Raw genomic sequence first — 21,896 nt, 5'->3', positions numbered from 1 at the left:
ACTTCTGGGGATAACAAAGTATGGTTGCTGTCTTGAGGAAAAGCACTTGTGAGGCTGTTCTGAACTGTGAGACAAGCTAGGGTATTCAGACATGGGTACCTGACAGGCATTTTCTCAAACATGAATAAAGTGAATGTCACTGTAAGGAAAACTAAGGGTATTTGCTACCAATGATAAAATTTAAGCTTTCAACTGAAAAAAATCAGAATTTTGGAAAATGTGTACCTGCCAACTGATCTTGACAATGTCTCAATATTTAAAAGGCTTTTTGAAAATGAGATTGCCAGTCATATTAAACATGATTTAAAATTTTTATATTCTGAAGTATATTAATTTTGGGAAGATCTGCATACCCAGTGAATTGGTGATTCCAAATGTTACAAAAATCACAGAGAAAAAGTCACAAAGTACAAACAGAACAATGGATGTTAATGCAACTCAATGCAAAATTTCATGCATAGGGTCTCTGATTCTCCATGGCAACTAACCTTTTAGAAACTACAGAAATCCAGTCATACTAAAAAGCTATTAAAATATTCCTCCAGTTTACAACCACATATCTGTATGCAGCAGAATTTTCATTTACTCCAAACAAAACAACATATCAAACAGATCAAATGCAGAAACAGATATGGGAATCCAGCTGTCTTCTATTAAGGCAAACATTAAAGACATTAGCAAAAAATATAAAATAATGCTATTCTTTTCATCAAATTATATTTCTGAAAAATAATTTTCATAAAATATTTGTTAACATGAAGTTGGCTTTTTTTATTTTTTAAGTTTTTGATAGACCTTTATTTTATTTACTTATTTTTATGTGGTGCTGAGGATCGAATCCAGTGCCTCACACATGCGAGGCAAGCACTCTACCACTGAGCCACAACCCCAGCCCAACATGAAGTTGGTTTATTTTTAAATTAGTAAATGAATTTTTATAATTTGTCAGTTTTCATTTCTAATATAGTAAATATTTATATATCACTCAGACACAAAATTCCTTAGGTTTTTTAAAAAAGTAAAAGAGTCTTGAGGCCAAAAAGCTAGAAAATCTTAGGCTTATGATACTGGATTTGAGACATAATTGCAAAGCTGGTATTTCATGAGAACATGAGGAGAACAGTAAAAGTACCATAAAGCCCAGAGTTGGGAAAATAATTCCATGTTAAGAGAGAGAGGGAGACAGAAAGATTCTAGAAATTGTAGACAAATTCTTTCATATTAACCTTCAGAGAAAATGTTAGGACAGATTAAACAGAAAGTAAAGTGGAAACCATTAGCTCCCAAAACAAGTTCACTAAGAATAAATCATGTCACACCAAGGAATATTTGTTTTCCTGCTAATTGGTTGAAAAAAATTATGAACATATTGTATTTCCCATTAAGCATTTGATTATCAGTTATAAAATAATGGTCTGGAGAACTAGTAGTAGATTAACCAATCTGCCTGAAGCAAAATGTGACCAAGTTCAGAAGTGGTACAGATTATTACACAGGAAGCCGTATGTAGTACTGACTCAGAACAGGCTGAGAGTCAAGCCAGAATTCAAGTGTCCAGAAAGAAATCAGTGATTTGGATAGCAATGATCACTCATCAAACAGATAACCACTGAGCAATCTACCACATGCCAGGTGCTGCACAGAGCATTAAACAGAGAGGCAAGCAAGAGAGATGTGTTAGTCAGCTTTTTGTCACTGTGACCAAGATACCTGACAAGAATAACTTAGAGGAAGAAAAGCTTATTTTGGCTCATGGATTCAGAGATTGAGTCTGTGATCAGTTGGCTCCATTGTTCTAGCCCAAAGTGAGACAGAACTCCATGCAGAAGGGCCTGCAGAAGAGCCTTGCTCACCTCATGGCAGCAGGGAAGCAGAAAGGGGAAAGAAATCACAAGGAAGATACCTGCTTCTAGGGCACTGCCACAGTGACCCACCTCCTCCAGCCTCACTCCACCTGCCTACATTACCACCCAGTCAGTCCATTCAAACTAGGATGGACTGGTTAGGTCATAACTCTCATAATCTATTTCACCTCTGAATATTCCTGCACTAACAGGAGCTCTTGGGGAAACATCTCATATCCAAACCATAACAATAGAGGAGATATCATCTTTTACAGGACTAACTCTCAAGCATAGTCAGGTCTTGTCCTCTTATAAAATGCAGACTCTTTACCTGAGTTAATATGAAAGAAAGAACAATTAAAGATGTTAATAATAGAAAAATGAACTAAATTAATTTAGATTTGTTCTCCCAAATAGGGGTGAAGAAGAAAAATTACTTGATTCACATGCTTTTAAAATAACAGTATGGGACAAAAAAAAAATGCATTCTGATAACTATTCCCATAAGTCTATGGTTGAAAAGAAGAAAAAATAAGGAAGAGAAGAAACGCAAATACGTGAAAGAGATGCAGAAGACTGAGACACTGCAGAGAACAGTGGTGCTGGGGGAACCGGCATTCGAGAAAGATAAAGCTGTGATTCTAATTACAGTATCTCTTGAGTTCATTGGGTTGGCTTAACATCATCTTTTAAACCCCATTTAGGCTAACATCTATATAAGTGCTTTATAAATGAAAAAAACTATATAAATGCTTAGTTTTCATATTATTAGCAAAAGCCAAGTCTTTACTGAATTTCACAATTCTCATAGAAAATTATTTGATCCTTCTGTTTTTGAGAATTTTCTTCATCTTCTCCCAAAAGGAGTTCCTTTAAGTCTTCAGTCTTCAACCTCTATTTCATTTACTTAAACAATTTAATTTCTCAAATGCCTACTTTAGCTTTTCAGTCTTCATGCTCAGAAAAAGGTTTGTTCAAACTCTTTTATTTATAAACTTAGGTAAACATATCAATGGCATTCATAGTTTGATGTTATAAAATTTCATTTGAATATCAGTTAAAAACACCATGTGTTTCATATAATTGTGAGCCAGATTGGAAAATCAGGGAATCCCAAATTCTGACACTTCAAAACTAAAATGGTACATGTCTCTGAATTACTACTCCATTTCTAAAAGTTAGAGAAGAAAAAACTAATTTCAGTGTTAGTTAGAACTCATACACCAAAAGCATTTATTGCTTTGGTAAAAACAAATGGTCTGTTGGGTTTCACAAAATGAACCCTTTGGATTTTGCTGATGAATATCCACTGACTTTTTGAATTTCAATGTCACTTCTTCAAGCTTCTGGACTATTTTCTTCTGCTATCAGTAAATATCCAACAAGTATTAATCTTAACATTTAAGTATTAATCTTTAGACTTAATTCAGACATTAGCAATAAGAAACAAACAAGTAAATATTTAACAAAGCATTCCAAAGTGAAATATATTCACATGTATGAGATTTTCTTAATACCAGTCTTACAGAACTTAGCAGGATTCCTTCTCTCCACAGATATCTGTATCATTTATGTTCTTACTTTTTTCAGGCTTTCCCTGACCACTCCCAGTTATGACAACTGCCACCCTCTACCCACCTTGTTTCATTCATCACCACAGAACTCACCATTATCTGACAAAAAGAAAATACCTAAGTGTATGTTTGCTTTTCTTTGTCCTCTTGCCCTTCCAATGCATTCCATAAAACCAATTTCATGATGATATAGATATTAGTGCCTTGGGCTATTCCTAACATACAGTATGCATTCAAAATCACAGAACCTGCTAAAGGAATCTTGAGATTATAAATACGATTTCCCTAGGTCATCAATGAGAAGATGACCCTTGAATATGGAGACAATAAGAAACCTAAACAGAGAATGTACTCGATAAATTCCTTGAAACTGACATCCCTTTAATATAGTAGTTAAGAACGCAGACTTTACACATAGACAAAGCTGAATTCCAATCTGCTTGTAATAGTGACATCATTAGGAAAATAACCTCACTATGCCTCATTTACTCATTATAATATAGGGATATAATAGCACCAACAATGTTGTTATTATGGTGATTAAATGCGGTAACGTGTGAAATACTTAAGTATACAGCAACAGATAAGTGTTTAATAAAAGGGAGCTCATACTGTTGTTAATATCATTACCACCATCCCACATAGGTTCCACAGCCTATTTTCTAATACTTCCCAATTAATTTATGGTTAAGACTGCTATCTACTTTCTAAGTTCATGCAACTGAAAAAGAAGCAGACTGGAGAAATAAAACAGCTGCCAAAAGCAAGAGAAAAAAAAAAAAGCAGGAAAGATGGAAAAATACAAAAACTAGATTCCCAAGGCAATAATACATTACAGCACAATAATTACATCCGTGAAGAAGATGACAAGCCACTAAGAGAAAAGTTGTATTACCTTTAATATACTGTTTTCAGATGGGAAGAATATGTAATTTTAAAATGAGGGGCTGGAGGTATAGCTCAGTGATAAGAGTGCTTGCCTACATGAGAGAGGCCCACAGTATAATCCTTAGCACTGAAGAAAAATAATTTTAAATTAATCAGGTTTACTTCCAAGTAGTTTATACGATCTTTTGATGTAAAGTATAAACTTCCATTGTCTTCAAAATTTACCTTCTAGAGAAAAAGAATAAAATAAACCAGGCATTATTAAATAAATGGTTTGGATATCTCTTCAGTAAACACCCAAACAGTGTGATTTATCCAACCTCTTTGCAACTTTTTTATGGGATCACTCTTCTCTTATACTCTGTAAGGAGATAATGTCAATTGTGGATATCAGAGGTGATCATCAGCAGTTCCATTTACTGTCTCAGTGATGTTATTCCCACCTTGTAACAAATCTACATTTATTAATCAATTCCCTTTAGTGACAGAATAACCAAGGCTCTCTAAGATTAGAAAGAAAATCAAATTTTAAAATCAAACCATATTCCAAATTTCTTAAAAGATATTTTTTTGTTCAATTCCTTTGTAAAAACATTGGTCACCATTTAACATACAGTGCAACAAAATGCACTCAGTTTACATGCATCAACAAGTCAATAAATCATAATACAGGGACAACATGAATTTCAAGCAGACAATACTGAAGCAGGTCATGTTGCATTAACCACAGCTCTAGTGTTCCTAATAGAGAAACAGTTAACAAGAGAAACAAAGAGTTCCAGTTTCAATCTGAAATAGGATTCTTTGTGGCAAGTAACAAAATAAGGATCACATGGAGTTATTACTTTAAAGAGAACCATTTCTCAGAAATCACTTTGTGCAAAGCACTGCCTTAAAGCAGAATAAGACCTTGAAAAAAAATGTATACCTTCAGTTACGTCAAAAGGGTTTCATTTTTTGAAAATCATTTACCTGAATGATCCAAACTTTTATTATGACTATAAATTAAAACATCTTACAATGTGAAGGTTATATTCCATGTTTTGATCACTTAAATAATTTTGAATTTTAATTTTCAATTAAATTTAGAGATTCCATTATTAACTAAATTAATGACAGGGATGGATTATTTTCAAGAGCAAAAAAAAAAAAGGAAATCAATAATCAAAAGTCCTTTCTAAACTGAGCGTGGTGGTGCACATCTGTAATCCCAATGGCTTGGGAGGATGAGGCAGAAGGACTGAAAGTTCAAAGCCAGCTTCAGCAAAAGCAAGGTGCTAAGAAACTCAGTGAGACCTTGTCTTGAAATAAAATACAAAATAGGGCTGGGGATGTGGCTCAGGGCCAAGTGTCCCTGAGTTCAATGCCCAGTTACAAAAAAAGCCCTTTCTAAACTTATAGGTCAATTTTCTGGAGATGAGATTTGATTAATAAAAAGAAAAGCCAAGCACCATAATAAAATACTTTAAAAAAAAAACAGGACAGCAATCAATACATAATTTAGGGACAAAAGCACTTATATGTTTATCAAAAAAATTAAATAAGCACTCTAATCCTAGCAATCTAAAATTTAAAAAAAAATTCTTTTTGGTGTCCATGTGAGATACAATATTATATCCTTAAGATAATTCTCTTCAAGATATCAGGTTGTAAAATCTGAATTTGATCAAATGAGAATGTCATGTTACTTGGCCTAAGAATTTTATATATTTATTTTTATGTTACATATTTTCCTTCTTCCCTCAAAATCTATGATTAATGGATATCAGCACTAAATTACTGTGAAGTACAGAGAAGAGAATTAATGACAAATTTTCTGGTGGAAAAAAAAATCTCCCTGAAAATGAGAGCTCAAAGTAATTATGTGCAAATGAAACTTCAAAATAAGATTCCTAAATATAGCCATCCTACAAGTTTGTCTTTTGCATCTATTTAGCAACATAATTTCAAAACCAGAATAGTAAATTTTAATTTTTTTTCTTCCATGACGTATTTAATTATTCTGTTACAAATAAGAGTAATTTTTAGCACAAGTAACAAGCTATATGCTAAAAAATTTAACTGTTCAAAAATTAAAATTTAGGATTCAGACACAGGTATACTTAGGTCAGATATATAAGAGTGAAAATAAGCGATTTTAACCAAGTATATGCTTTAAATGCCACAAAAGAAAAAGAAACACTAAAAATGGGAGAAAGGATTTTACCTCATGTAACTTGACTAGACTACATAACAAAAACAAAATATAAAATATTCAGTTTTCACTTCAAAAGAAATTATCCAGAAATAAAATTCACTACACAAAATTTAACAAGGTTAGGATTATAAGGATGGGGTATTCAGATGAGAAGATACTACTTTGTGGGGGATGGAAATCCTTCCTAAGCAATAATTTGTATCTCATTAAACTTCCAAACATAAACTTCACACTTATACCACAAACTTTTCTATTTTCTACTTCTCTAAAAAAAAGAAATTTTAGCTTCTTAATTTCCAAGTATCATGTCAAATTCCTTAGTTCACCTGATTCCACAATCCCTAATTTAAAAGACTGTAAAATAATAATTTTCTGCCCCTAAAGAGTCTGAACCTGTGATGCAATTATTCACAATAAGGAAATTAAAGGTAAAAAAAAAAAACATAAATAAGTACACTTGTTAGCATCTATGTTTTTTTTTTTAAAGAGGGAGACTGTAATTGCTCTGTTTAACCCCTGGCTCTTAAGACAGTATGGTCAGAAAATTAAAATGAATAATATATACTTAAAACCTGTATTTATTTTGAATAGATGTGAGAGTTAAGAAAATGACTGAAATTATATATTGTAAATGTTTACTGTGAAAGAGTACAAAATTGATGTTGCCAAAAAGAGTAAAAAAAATTTTAACTGATATTAAACATCTTAAATAATTTGGGAAAATACCCTTAGGTTGAAGTGCAACTATCAAGGAACAACAGCGCCAAAAAAAAAAAAAAAAAAAATGCTTTCATGCATGTATACATGTTAAGTAACAAATAAGCAAACCCCAAGTCAGTACAGTACATCAACAACTGAGACTTAAATATTTTGATATACAAAGAAAGAGAAGGAAAAGATAAAATTGTTGACAGCCATTGATGAAAAAAAGCATCTCAACAATTTACACAAAATGATACTAAAGAGTTTCTTTTAAAAAGATGTCTTAAGAAGACCAAGCCACAATAAGTTAGTGTTTTCCATAATACATGCTGAATTATTTGATCCCATATCTATACACTGTTACTGTCTTAATTCCTAAATGTTGTGACAGCATATATTTAATAACTGAGGTACATTAGTTTACATCTTTTTATAGGTACTCTAAGAGGATGAATTTTCCATTTCCAGTTTTTCATCGTCTTCACCTCCTCCAAAGAAAAACAACGGAAACATTCCTAGAATGCAGCCAATAGTCACCCCAACAGCTTTGCCCTAAAGAAACACAAAAGAACATTTGAAAGTTACTATATCCCTGAAAGAGGTATCCTTGCTTAAGTATCTATTACAATAGACAATTACCATGTACTAAAATATTTAACTTGATCAGTTGATCATAGTAATTTAAGTATTTTTAAAAAGCTACAAAAATATTCCAGAACAGGTCAATTTAAAGTTTGAAGCAGGGCTGGAAATGTGGCTCTGGTAGAATGTTGCTCTATCATGCACCAGGTCCTGGATTCAATCCCAGCACAGCAAATAAATATGTACATAAATAAATAAATAAATAAAAATTTAAAAACAAAGTTCAAAGTAACCAGGAAAATCATCTTAAAAACATCATCAAAGAAATATTCACACTGACAACACTTTTTAAAAATTGTACATATAAAGGTCAGAAAATAGGAAGGTAGGATAAAAACTCGTAACAACTACTCTCAAAATATTTGGATTTGCTGTATCTTGTATATATTTCTTTTCTACATTTATTCCCATGTATACACAATTACTTATAGAAAAAATAATTACGTAAACATTGCTTTATTCTCTGCTTCACTTCACAATCTAGAGCAACCCGTTATAATAAACTTTCCAAACTGTTACATACATTTAATATGCAGATATCTAAATGCCACTTATTTGATGGTCTATAATCTCCTTAAAGCTTTCCTTGCCATAAAAAAATTCTTTAAACTGTTTTTCACCATTACAAGTGAACAGCAATAAATATGTCTGTTTTTACTTCTTCCCAATAATTCATTTAAAAATCAAATATAAACATTTGTGCATCTTCAAGGTTACAGTCATGCTGTGTACCCTGGACAAAACTACATATACATTATATATATATATATATATATATATATATATATATATATATATATATATATACACACACACATACATATCAATCAATTTCATTATATGTGTATGTTTATATATACATAAATTTTCTGCAATCTCACCTACATTATGAAAATTTTAAGTTGTTTGCTTCCATATATCATTTTTAAAATTTACATTTCTATGATGACTGTCAAGTTTAAACATTTTTCAATTAAGTTTGAGTACTCCATACAAGTATTGAAAATCTACTATGTGTGAGACTCCATCCTGGGTATACCAAGGAGATGGAGCCTGGCCAGAGGTAGTCTGTCTTTCTTTTCCAGAAACTTCCATTAGGTATACAAAGGAAGACAAAATATGTCCTGTCAAACACTATAGATGTTATGATATTTTCATAATCTACAGTCCTGAATAAAATGTCTTCTTCTATTAGAGCCTATATTTTTTCTAATAAATCTTAATAGTAGACATTATTTCAACAAGAGCTTGTATAACATTTTTTTCAACTTTTGCTATTTTGGGTTTTTTTATTGGTGGTGGTGGTAGTAGTAGTTGTATGCCCATGCTTTATATTAATAGTCAAATCTGTCATTTTCATTATTTCAAAATTTTAAAAGGTATAACTCCTTCAAAGTTTTAGCAAGATAAAATTTAAAAGTTTAATCCTTTATTCTTATTTGACTTCAACATCTATATTCACTGATATATCTTTAGAGTCTATATTAGGTTGTAAGACTCCCTTCCGCCAGCAGACTCATTTCTCTCCCCCTTGCTGATTCTGAAGAAGACAGCTGCAATGCTGGGAAAGGGTCTATGGAGAGAGCCATAGGCCACGGGACTCTAGGAGACATGGCTGTCCTCTGGCCAAAAGATAGCCAGAAGAAGGGACCTTTACAGACACAAGGAAATTAATTTTGCCAAAGAACTGTGAGAATTTGGAAGTGCATCATTTCCAGCTGAGCCTCCAGGCAACAACCAAGTCTTGGCTGCACAATGACTGCAGCCTTCTAGGGGACCCAGCTGAGCTGTGCCTGATTTCCTGACCCAAGAAAGTGAGAGGTAGTAAATACATGTTGTTATAAGCTGCCAAATTCATGGTAATTTTTTATATATGAATACATAGGCATAAATAGGAGCCTGAGAGTTTGCATTTCTAACAAGTTCCCACATAAAGTTGATCTTGTAGATCTTGGCACCATCCTTTGACAACCACTGACCTATAAAATCTTACTATTTCTCAAGGTTTTAACTCTCACCTAACTTTTCAGTGGGGTCTCCATGACTTTCCTATTTAATACTCTAATCTGACTCTACTGTAGCACTCCCAATACTTTTGTTTTTAATTCTCATTATGTTTATGAATTTCTAATATACTAAAAAAATTATCATGTCTTTTTATTGTCTTGTCTCCTCTTTTGCTGGAACACAAGAGAAGAAAGAAAGAAAGAAAAAACTCTTATTAACTGATATATTCAAAACTCCGAGATCTGTACCTGGTGCATAGTAGGTGAACAATAAATATGTGCTAAATGAGTGCGATGATGACACCTATCATCTCTAATTCACACCTCTCTAACTCTTACCTTTAACCCTAACCCTAATAAGTATCACCATTTGAATATCCTGCTAGCATATTATACTCAATAGGTCGAAAGCAGAATTGTTCATCTTCCCTTCCCATCTTGCTCTTCCTCCTTTTCTTGACTTAAATATGAAGGAAGTTGGATGCTACCAGTAAAGTCTTCACTGGCTGACTATCACCGTGTTTGAGGTACGAGCTCCTTAGCAGGGCATATACTGTGCCTTTCCTGTCTGGTTCATGCTTACTTCTCCAGTGCTGTTTTTGAATACAACTCTATCCGCAACTACTACATAGTATAGTCACAAAATTCCTAATTTTCTGTATTTCTCTGAATATTCCCTTTTTCTTTATCATACCTTTTATTTGCTAGACATTATACTCAGAACTCAATTGTTTTATCTAGTAAATGTCTCATTGATAACTCAAAAATAGCTTAAAATCAAGAATTACCAAGAAATCTCCCTACCAAAAAACAATCCCCCCAAAAATGTTATTTCTCCTTCTTGTGCTATTGTTATACCTTGTGCATAATTCTATTACTGCATATGTCATACTAAATGATAATTTTTCTACATGTCTTTCTACCTAAACTAGTGTCTTAAGGATAACTATAGTTAATTATTCATTTTACATTCTCCAATCTCTGGCACATAACAGATACTACTCCTTAGGATTAACTGAATTGTATAAAGATTTTTTTTTTTAAATCAAGTCTACTTATAAAAAATAAGGAGCCAATACATAAATACTTATTTTTATAAAGACTTCCAAGGCCTGTATAATTTTTGTTAACTGACTTTACTCAAATCAATTTTAGACTCAGAATTTTCAAGATACTAAACTTAGTGTCGTTCTTTGTCTACCCAAATTCATTGTCATAGATCATATAAATTACTTACCAAATGTGTACTAACACGTGTTTGCCACATGTCAACTTGCTTTGGTGTGAGGTCAGGAATTGACAGGCCTAACCTGGAAGCCAAAGCTTCAACATAGCCTGCAAGTCTTTAAAAAAACAAGATAAGAGAACAGAAAATGAGTTTTTAAAAAGACATGCAAGTGTCCTCATATAATAAAACAATAATTATTGCAAAGAGAAACAAGATAATTTTACATGTGTACTGGCACTACAGAATGGCAAAACAGTTCTTGCAACTTTTATTTTTAGCATATATAAATAACCCAGTTTAGGAATATTTTCATATTAACATGTTTAATAGGTAAACTGACTCAAAGCAATTATTCTCCATCATTATCTTAAAAAGAACTATTCAAGATATATAAAATTTTTTACAAATAATTACAATTTCTGTACTTGTTCCAAAACTCAAAGCAAAGTACCTTAATTAGTATAAATTAATAACTATTATCAGAAACAAAAAGGTTTTCTAATTCATCATATTTGTATACTAAGACAGGCAGCCTAGAATATTCAGGCTAACCTCAAGTGTTTTATCATTTCTAAGTTGCTATCACTTAAAAAATATAATTTTAAAGATATAAGTTTTTGAACTTCAAATAAAAAGTTTGCCAATTAGGCTATGCATACCATCAATCATAAAATGGATCCTGATATCAGTCAGATATGTTAAATTTTTAAAAACTATGCACCTAAGAACCCATAAAATGTAGATCTGTTATTTAGTGGAAGTAAAAATAAGACAGAAGGGAAACAGTGCTTAAATATAAAGAATCCTAGTAAAAGATTCATCTCCAATTTAAAAAAAAAAAACTTTTATGATAACAATCTAAAATCAAATGAATATAAAATCTACCAGATCATTTGAATCTACTAAATATATCAAAAAGCTACTAAGTGATAACATTATCATTATTAACCTTAAACTTGGAAACTGGAAAATGGAACATTTAAGAGGTTATATCATGATAGATTTATGTCACAAATTCCAGGAATAGAAATTCTGATCATGGTCTTAAAGTAAAGAAATTTCATTTTTAACAGTAGTTTTGGCCCCAAACTATTCTACAAAATCCTTAATACAGAAGGTTGGACCACTTATAAAACTACCTTTGCCTAGATTATAGGGTGAAGTAGACTTCTACTACACCCATATCCAAATCTCAAAACATAAAAAGGGGGCTGGGGTGGTGGCTTAGTGGTAGAGCACGAGCACTAAGCATGTATGAGGCCCTGGGTTTGATCCTCAGCACCACATATAAATAAATAAAGGAATTGTGTCCAACTACAAAAAAAAATAAAAAGGACGCTCAAGGTGTTGGGGTTATGGCTCAGTGGTACAGCACTTGCCTAGCATGTGTGATGCCCTGTGTTCAATCCTCAGCACCACATATAAATAAATAAATTAAATTAAGATATTAAAAAAAAAAGACACTCAAATTAGCCAACAAAGGAAGGCAGAAAATCAAAGACAGAGCAAGATGTTTATCATAATAATTAATGCCAATTTCTTAGGGTTCCCCAAATGTAGAAAGCAGCCCAGGCCATTTGGCACTTGAAAGAGAGAAAGCTGCCCTTTTCCAAGTAGCCATCCGCAGTTTGTTTCATCATTCCTGCCACATGAAACAGAGAACAAAATGGACCCAATTTGAGAGCTGAGGGCATGGCTTAGTAGAAAAACACATGTTTATCATACACAAAGTATGTATATATTGTATTTAAATGCATAAAATATGTATAAGTGTTTATACATACACACACACACACATACACATACACACTTGGTGTTCTAGAACTAAATTTTCTAATTGAATATTTCTAAGGCAATAGTTTATTTTTTGTTTGTACCAGGTATTGAACCCAGAGGTACTTTATCCAACTAATTATATCCCAACCTCATTTTTTATTTTTTGAGACAAGGTCTTGCTAAGTTGCTTAGGGCCTCACTAAGTAGCTCAGGTTAGCTTTGAAGTCATGATCCTCCTGCCTCAGCCTCCTGAGCCTCTGGGATGGCAACTGTATTAAACATTGGGTTGTGTCAAATATAGGTGCTAGGTTATACTTCAGTCATGCATACATGCAAACTCTGTATATATATACACATACAAACATGTTCTGGCCATTATTTCCTTTCCAAGTTCCAATTTCTAGCAAACAAGCTCAGTCGGTATCCTCAAATTTGGGCCAGATCTTTTATCTTTGGGATTCATGGTTCAGTGTTGGAGTGGAATAATGATGAAAGTTTTTGTTTTTAAACCTGTCTTATTCTTTAGAGATGTCTACAAAATCTATGTTCAGTAAATGAAAAATTCCATTTTGCTTACATTATTCTAATTTTAGTATAAATATTGGCATGTATCAGAAAGCCAGGGCCCCATCCCCAGAAACATTAATTCTGCATGATTGAAGTATAACCCAGGCACCTATAAATGATGCACACAAATATTTAATGTTCTTGACATAAGAATATTCAATTAGTTCAACATACAGAAATCAATAAATATAATTCATCACATCAATAGACTTAAAGATAAGAATCATATGATCATTTCAATACATGCAGAAAAAGCACTTGACAAAATACACTACCCATTCCTCTTCAAAACACTAGAAAAATTAGGGATAACAGGAACATATCTCAACACTGTAAAAGCTATCTGTGCTAAGCCCCAGCCAACATCATGCTAAATGGAGAAAAATTGAAAGCATTCCCCATAAAAACTGGATCAATACAGGGATGCCCTCTTTTACCATTTCTATTTAACATAGTTCTTGAAACTCTGGCCAGAACAATTAGACGAAAGAAATTAAAGGGGTATAGACAGGAAAAGAACAACTGAAATTAGCACCATTTGCTAACGATATGATTCTATAACTAGAACACCCAAAAACTTCACCAGAAAACTTCTAGAACCAGTAAATGAATTCAGCAAAGTAGCAGGGTACAAAATCAACAACCATAAATCAAAGGCATTTTTGTATATCCGTGACAAATCTTCTGAAAGGGAAATGAGGAAAACTACCTCATTTACAATAGAAAAAAAAAGCTTGAAAATCAACCTAACAAAAGAGGTGAAAGACCTCTACAACGAAAACTACAGAATGCTAAAGAAAGAAATTAATAAAGATCTTAGAAGATGGAAAGATCTACCTTGTTCTTGGATAGGCAGAATTAATATTGTCAAAATGACCACACTACCAAAAGCACTATACAGATTTAATGCAATTCTGATCAAAATCCCAATGACATTCCTCATGGAAATAGAAAAAGCAGTCATGAAATTTATTTGGAAAAATAAGAGACCCAGAATTACTAAAGCAATCCTTAGCAAGAAGAGTGTAGTAAATGGTATCACTATATTGGATCTTAAACTATACTACAGAGCAATAGTAACAAAAATAGCATGGTATTAGCACCAAAATAGACTTGTAGACCAATGGTACAGAATAGAGGACACAGAGACTAACCCACATAATTACAGTTATCTTATGTTAGACAAAGGTGCCAAAAAGATACACTGGAGAAAGGACAGCCTCTTCAACAAATGGTGCTGGGAAAACTGGAAATCCATATGCAAAAAAATGAAAATTAAACCCCTATCTCTCACCATGCACAAAACTTAACTCAAAGTGGATCAAGAACCTAGGAATTAAACCAGAGACCCTGTGCCTATTAGAAGAAAAAGTAGGCCTAAATCTCCATAATGTTGGTTCAGGCCCCAACTTCCTTAATAAGACTCTTATAGCACAAGAATTAATATCAAGAATCAATAAATGAGATGGATTCAAACCAAAAAGCTTCTTCTTAGCAAAAGAAACAATCAGTCAGGTGAAGAGACAGCCTACATCTTGGGAGCACATTTTTACCCCTCACACATCAGATAGAGCATTAATTTCTATGGTATATAAAGAACTCAAAAATCTTAGCACCAAAAAAAAAAAAAAAGCAAATAACCCAATCAATAAATGGGCCACAGAACGAACAAATACTTCTCAGAAGGTGATATACAATCAGTCAACATATATATGAAAAAATGTTCAACATCTCTAGCAATTAGAGAAATGCAAATCAAAACTACTCTTAAGATTTCATCTGACGTTAGTCAGAATGGCAGCTATTAAGAATACAAACAACAAGTGTTGGGAAAAAGGCACATTCATACATTGCTGGTGGGACTGTAAATTGGTGCAGCCAATATGGAAAGCAGTATGGAGATTACTTGGAAAACTGGAAATGGAACCACCTTTTGACCCAGCTATCCCACTCCTCAGTCTATACCCAAAGGACTTAAAAATAGCTTACTACAGGGACACAGCCACATTAATGTTTATAGCAGCACAATTCACAATAGCTAAACTGTGGAACCAACCTAGATGCCCTTCAGTAGATGAATGGATAAAGAAAATGTGGCATATATAAACAATGGAATATTACTTAGCAATAAAAGAGAATAAAATCATGGCATTTGCAGGTAAATGGGTGGAGTTGGAGAATATAATGCTAAGTGAAGTTAGCCAATCCCCAAAAAACAAATGCCAAATGTTTTCTCTGATATAAGGAGGATTATTCATAGTGGGGTTGGGAGGAGGAGCATGGAGGATTAACGAACTCTAGATAGGGCAAAGGGGTGGGAGGGGAAGGAAAGGAGCATGGGGGTAGGAAAAACATATGGAATGAGATGGACATCATTACTCTAAGTACATGTATGAAGACATATACATTACTCTAAGTACATGCATGAAGACATATAGTGTGACTAAACTTTGTGTATAACCTGAGATATGTGTAATATGAATTGAAATGTATTCTGCTGACATATATAACAAATTAGAATAAAAAATTTAAGAAAAAAGAATATTCAACTAAGAAATTTAGTTCTAAGACACAAAGAAAACTTATTTTAAATGCTTCTCAATTAAAGGAAAATGGAGCAAAGAAAGAATATAAGGACACAAATGAATAAATAAATGGACCTACCCAAGTCCAGCTAAATCAGACACAAGATTTCCCAAAGCAGCAGCTAAAAATTTGAAAAATGATATGTAAATTGTTACATAAAAGTCAGAAAAATTATGATAATATATCAATATGTGACCCACAGAGCACTGGTCTAGGAGGGTAATTACATTAACTATTAAAAACTATATATTTAGAAAATCATTGTAAAGCTTTCAATCTCAAGAGTTCAAAATAGAGTATGATTCTGAAATTATAATATTCTACCTCTATACAGTAATAAGTTTCTTTTTTTCTGTAATAGCAGCCAGTTTCTGTTTTGGTTTCAATGCCAAAACACATACATAATATTTTATAATTTTATCTTTCATACAATGTATATTTCATATTCACATAATTGGAAGTTAAAGACTAAAGCCATACATACAGCTCTGAATTCAAGGAAGTCAAGGAAAAGAAACATTACTGTCAGGAACTCATTGACCTCATGTTTTTCACACAATAAACAACAAGGAACCATTTCCAAAATTTCACTATCATGAGCAAAGTGGTAATAGAGGCAGAAGGAAAGGGGTTCAATCGTGTATTCTGCTTTTCTGCTTTTCTAACCAACTAGAAAATAATTTAATAGAGACAAAGGATAAACAGATCTGAGGGTAACCATGAATTACCAGACAAACTTGTTTTAATATAGACAATATGACAGAAAACTGTTACCTATTAATTAACATGAAATATCTAAAATTTCTTAGAACAAAGTGCTACATATATAAAACTAAGAATCAGAAGATTAGGACTAAGAAGATAAACAGATATTTCAATTAGTAAATTCATTTCAAATAAATTATCATCTTCTAAACCTAACCTACTGAAATCTTCTATAAAATACATACCCAGTAGAATAATAACATTTGCTATTATTATATACCTGCCATCGTTGAAATTCCCAAAATAATTCCAATAGATAACTCGATATGGGTTCCCTGAAAAATGATTAAGAAAAAAATCTTAAAAATTAAAACAAAGTGACTATAAAAGAATAGCAAACCATTAATAAAAATGGGTAAAACAGTTAAATCAACATGTTAGTGCAGCAAAATATGGAGAAATATGCACGTTATGAGGTATTTCACTTAATTATTAAATATATTCATTCATGCAGAAATAACATTTTATTTATTAAAATTAAGCCTTTTAAAAACAAAATAATACCCCATATAGAGATACAATTCATCATTTTAAAAATCTAGAATTTCTATTTTTCTATCACAGAAAAAGATGGTTTAAAGATCCTTGAACACAAAGACTAACTCTCATAATTAAATTCTAAATGATATATCTCTACTATTGCTATTTACTGAAAGATTAAAAAGACTAAACCAGTTCCTAGAGAAACTGAAGTTTGTAAAATTATCCTTGTAATATTTAGTTCTTTATCCATTAAGTAGTGAAAGTATATGATTCATTCATAAATAGTAACAGCATTTAATATAATAGACCTAACAATAAAAATAAGACCCTAATGCATTTCCATTGAATTTATTTATAGACAGTTAAATATTTTCTACATTTCTATTATCGTTCCACTGGTGGCGGGGGGAATAAAGCTCATATATTTACTTTCACTTTAAAGCAGAACTAAAATAAAGAAGATTGTACTACTCTAATGGCCTATTTAAAACAGAACAAAGAGGAAATTCTAGGATCTATTGTGCTAGTACAGTTCTAATGTATGAGCAAGCCTGCAACAGGTGGACTTAATTTTCAAGAGCCCTCTTAAATAACACTGACATTTGAAAATTTCTTTAAAAATTTTTTTTTAAATCTCAATGATGTTGATACAAAAATGTCCTATTATATAGAAATATTGCATTATTTATCCACTGTTTACAAAACTGAAAAGAAACTGAAATAATAATCCTTAAGACATGGATGTGCCTGATAAACAAAAGTCTCCTCCGCACTTAAAATGACACGCTTTCTAAAAGCACCCAAAGAAACAGATTTCTGAAAAAGGAAACAAAAAAGTAAGGAAAAAACAGGCACAGAAATAAAAATGAAGATGCATATCTTTATATGTGAATGTAAAAGAACTGGAGCAACACTAGAAGAGAAGCATCTCCCAGCTACAGCATATAATAAATATATACAGCACCTTGAAGAGCGATGAATCTTTGCAATACATGTATTTAAAAATATTTTCATGCTTAATTACTTGGTTGAACTTAAACATATTTGGTCCTCCTAAGACCATGAAAAGACTCATGTAAATTCAAAGACAGTTTGAGGAGAGCAATTGACCCTCCACTTCTTTACTTTGTGTCACAGTTACATCAAATTTTGTATTAATAGGCAAGGTAAAAATTATAAATAAATCTAATATTAGTTGTCTTAAAGTTATATCTGGTTCATCACCTTAATACAGTTAATCTATTCTAGACTCTAAAATGTTGTATCCTAATTACAAGTCATTCAAAAACATTAAAATATAAATTATAAAATCCTAAAAAATCAGGCAAGGTGATACAGTCCTATAATCTCAGCGACTCAGAAGGCTGAGGTCAAAGGATTACAAATTTGAGGACAGTCTCAGCAATTTAGCAAGTCTCAAAATAAAAAATAAAAGGGCTGGGGATGTAGCTCAATGGTAAAGCACCCTAGATTCAATCCACACTTCTTAAAATAATAAAATAAAATAAAAAGCAATCCTATAATACAAAAATATAATGAACTATGAAACCCAAGGATTAGTATTAATAGCAGCCAATAATAAAGGTCTAATTTATGACAAACAATTATACAAGAATCTGCTTTTATGACTACAAAAGTAGCAGCCAGAAAAGAACATCTAATAGGAAGGCAGAAAAGGTCAAATGTCACGCTAGACAGTAGGTAAGATATGGCATGAGAGAACAAAATAAACAAAGAACTTCTTACTAAGTCTTAAAACAGTCACAACTGTTCTATAATATGAAGAGAAAATCAGTATTTTAAAAAATTAAAAAGGTAAAAAACATTCTTATAATGGTAATGATCACTTATTTTCCTTTCCACAGACTACTTATATTATTTATCCATTTGAGTCTTAGCAGTATATTACAAATGCCTCACCAGAAACTGTCCTGTCAGTCTCTGAACTGGTCTGCAGAGCATCTGTGCCACACCTATCACTCTCTGCAAATGTTTAAGGTGGTAATTTAAAATATTTATTTTAGCAAAAAACAGTGATTCGTCCTTGAAGCCGGGTTTAAATATAAACAGAGTAAGGAGTTATTACAAATTTGGAATTAAACATTTTAGGCCTAAAAAAATTAGTCTACTCTCAGTTACATTAATAACAAGGCACAGGCCTGAGTAACACAAAATAATAATCAACCCTAAAATAATCTGACTTTTGAATATGTTTTGGTGGCTGTTTTTAAACACAGATATCTATTACTTTAAATATTTATTCTTTTTTTAAAAATGATGACCATACTGTGAAGGTATTATTCTAGATTTAAGAAACTAAAAGTTTCCCTATTCTGACCTTTCTTCAAAATACTCCTACACCCCTCTTCCTGCAAAATATATCACACGATTCCCTGTAACAAGGATATTCTTTCAGCATTTCAGTATTTAAGGTCTGTCCTATTGTGGTGAAAAACATAATGGTTATAAAGATGGTGGCATGGGTACTAGCTATCAATAAAGAGAACCCAAAATGCTGACTAAAACCATGCCAAACTGAAAGAAATATTTACCACAGAGACTTTCTATTCATGAGCACATGAATCTTGGAGCACAATCTACTCACAAGCACAAGAAGTTTTAACTACAGCTTACAAATTTAACAAAACGGAGTTTTCATTATAATTAGATTTGATTTACATTTACTCTTTAATCTAGACAACTCAGATTTTAGTCACTTCAGAAAAGCAGTGCAGTTCTAAATAGCTGAATAAATCTCTCACATTCACAGGTACGCAAATAGACCAATTTTATTCTTTTGTGTACATTAGGAAGATGTCATAAACAATAAAAAAAAACTAGCATTCTGGAATTCTATTTTAAGGCCTTCACTAAGTATGTTAGCCTATAGAAATCTGATCTTGCCAGGTTTCTTTACTAAAGAATCCTTTGTGTGCATGCCAGAGCATCTTCTGTGATGGTTAATGCAGCAGGATGCCATGTGCTGTGTGAGCCCTGTGAGTCTCCTCCACCAGGTGAATGGCTGAACTTTGTGGGTGGCTAATCTACATCAATATGGACATCAGAGCTACACTATATAGCAAACAAAGCTATTCTAGAATGAACCAACATTAGGTATTCTTTAAGCAACTTCTATAATCTACATAATGTGAATTACTTTTAAAAATATCTACTTTGAAACCAAATCTTGTATTTACATTCACTTGCAATCCTGGTGAACTCGAAAACACAAAAAGAAACCCTGCATCTCTCATGTCATTTCTTCATAGTCAATAATCCTAAGATTATTTTTTTTCAGTAGTCTCCTACAATGTAGTATATTTATAGTATTAATCATAGATAATAGAACTTTTAAGAGTCATTGAAACTAACAACAAACTCTCTAAGCTCTAAGTTAAAGAAGCACTTTGATTTTCTCAAATGAGTTCAAGTAAAACCCCTACCTGAGAACTCTTAAATTGGTATCCAGAAATAATTGCTACTTTTATCACCTCACAGAAAATAGATAATAGACCTTCAATCTATTTACTTCTAACATCTGAGAAGAAAGAATTCACATTAAGTATTCTAAAACTATGTACTAAAAGTTGTTATTACCTTACAGTGATCAACCCATTCCATTTGGACAAAACAAGAGAAAAGTGAATAGAACACTGGACGGTTTTTGAAGACTTGCATTTTGATCATGGACCTATTTCTGTTACGAATATGGACCAAATATTGGTATACATTGCCAAGAGGCATTACTAATAATAAGAAATGCATATCAACCAATTAGGATACACTTTTAAGAAGCATCCTTACATTTAAATGACCATATGAAGGGGACTACTATAATGCAACAAAGGCAGAAAGGGCAATATATTCAATGCTCTGAAATGAAACTTTACAACTTCTGGGTTAAATGGCTAAAGCTCAGACTGTATATCAAAATATCTGTTGAAACATTTTTGAGTGAGAAAATTAAACAATGAACTAATCAAATAACCTACATAAGTGATGACAACTAGTAACACAATTAAAGAATATCAAAAAAAATTGCATGCTTTTTTCTTTCAAAGGGTTGAAACTTGATTAGATGATATAAACCTTAAAAGACTTATCTAAATGCTTTGCCAAAGTCTTAATAATTAACATATATCGTGCCTTAAAATTGAGCTAATCTAATTAACATGAAACATAAAATAGTGTTGATCATTATGATGTTAATTAAAATTAATAGCTATATTATACAAATTATTAGGAAAATATAGATCACAATAATTTCTTTATTAACTCAAAATAGAAGTGGTGAGAGAAAGAACTTACTGCAACAATCATAATTGCATTATCCAAAAAGCCAAACCCTATGAAAGGTATCGCATTGTGGATGAATACTGAAAAACATCAAAAACAGAAAAAAGTAGATTTTAAGATTTAACTTTAGAATGAAAAAAACAGACCATATGATTAAAGTCTCCAGTAGACTTGATAATCTTTAGAATTTGTTTCTCATCTCTCATAGTCAATAGATTCTGCTATTGCTGTAAGTTTAACTACTTGATAAAAGTTATACTGGAAAAAACAAAACAAAAAATATATAACATGTAACAACAGTTGTATTAGTCTTTTGTGTTTTCTTACTGGCAATACACATAT

At 32.0% G+C, this 21,896-nt stretch overlaps 1 protein-coding gene across 2 annotated transcripts in view; it reads right to left on the bottom strand.

Moving 5' to 3' along the window:
- Nucleotides 1–292: 292 nt before the first annotated feature.
- The window catches only part of Tmem65 (transmembrane protein 65), a 53,803-nt gene continuing 32,199 nt past the window's right edge, over nt 293–21,896 (bottom strand). For both annotated transcript variants that reach the window (XM_071602139.1, XM_027952570.2), the window contains 5 exons: nt 21,567–21,634; nt 16,996–17,050; nt 16,089–16,131; nt 11,091–11,196; nt 293–7,757 (listed from right to left, as the gene is read on the bottom strand). In XM_071602139.1, the coding sequence (XP_071458240.1) occupies nt 7,647–7,757; nt 11,091–11,196; nt 16,089–16,131; nt 16,996–17,050; nt 21,567–21,634 (383 nt within the window). In that variant the 3' untranslated portion in view covers nt 293–7,646. The remainder of the gene's footprint in view (nt 7,758–11,090; nt 11,197–16,088; nt 16,132–16,995; nt 17,051–21,566; nt 21,635–21,896) is intronic.

This window comes from Marmota flaviventris, chromosome 15 (genome assembly GCF_047511675.1).
Source record: "Marmota flaviventris isolate mMarFla1 chromosome 15, mMarFla1.hap1, whole genome shotgun sequence".
NCBI lineage: Eukaryota > Metazoa > Chordata > Mammalia > Rodentia > Sciuridae > Marmota > Marmota flaviventris.
This window is presented reverse-complemented; position numbering and strand designations above follow the sequence as displayed.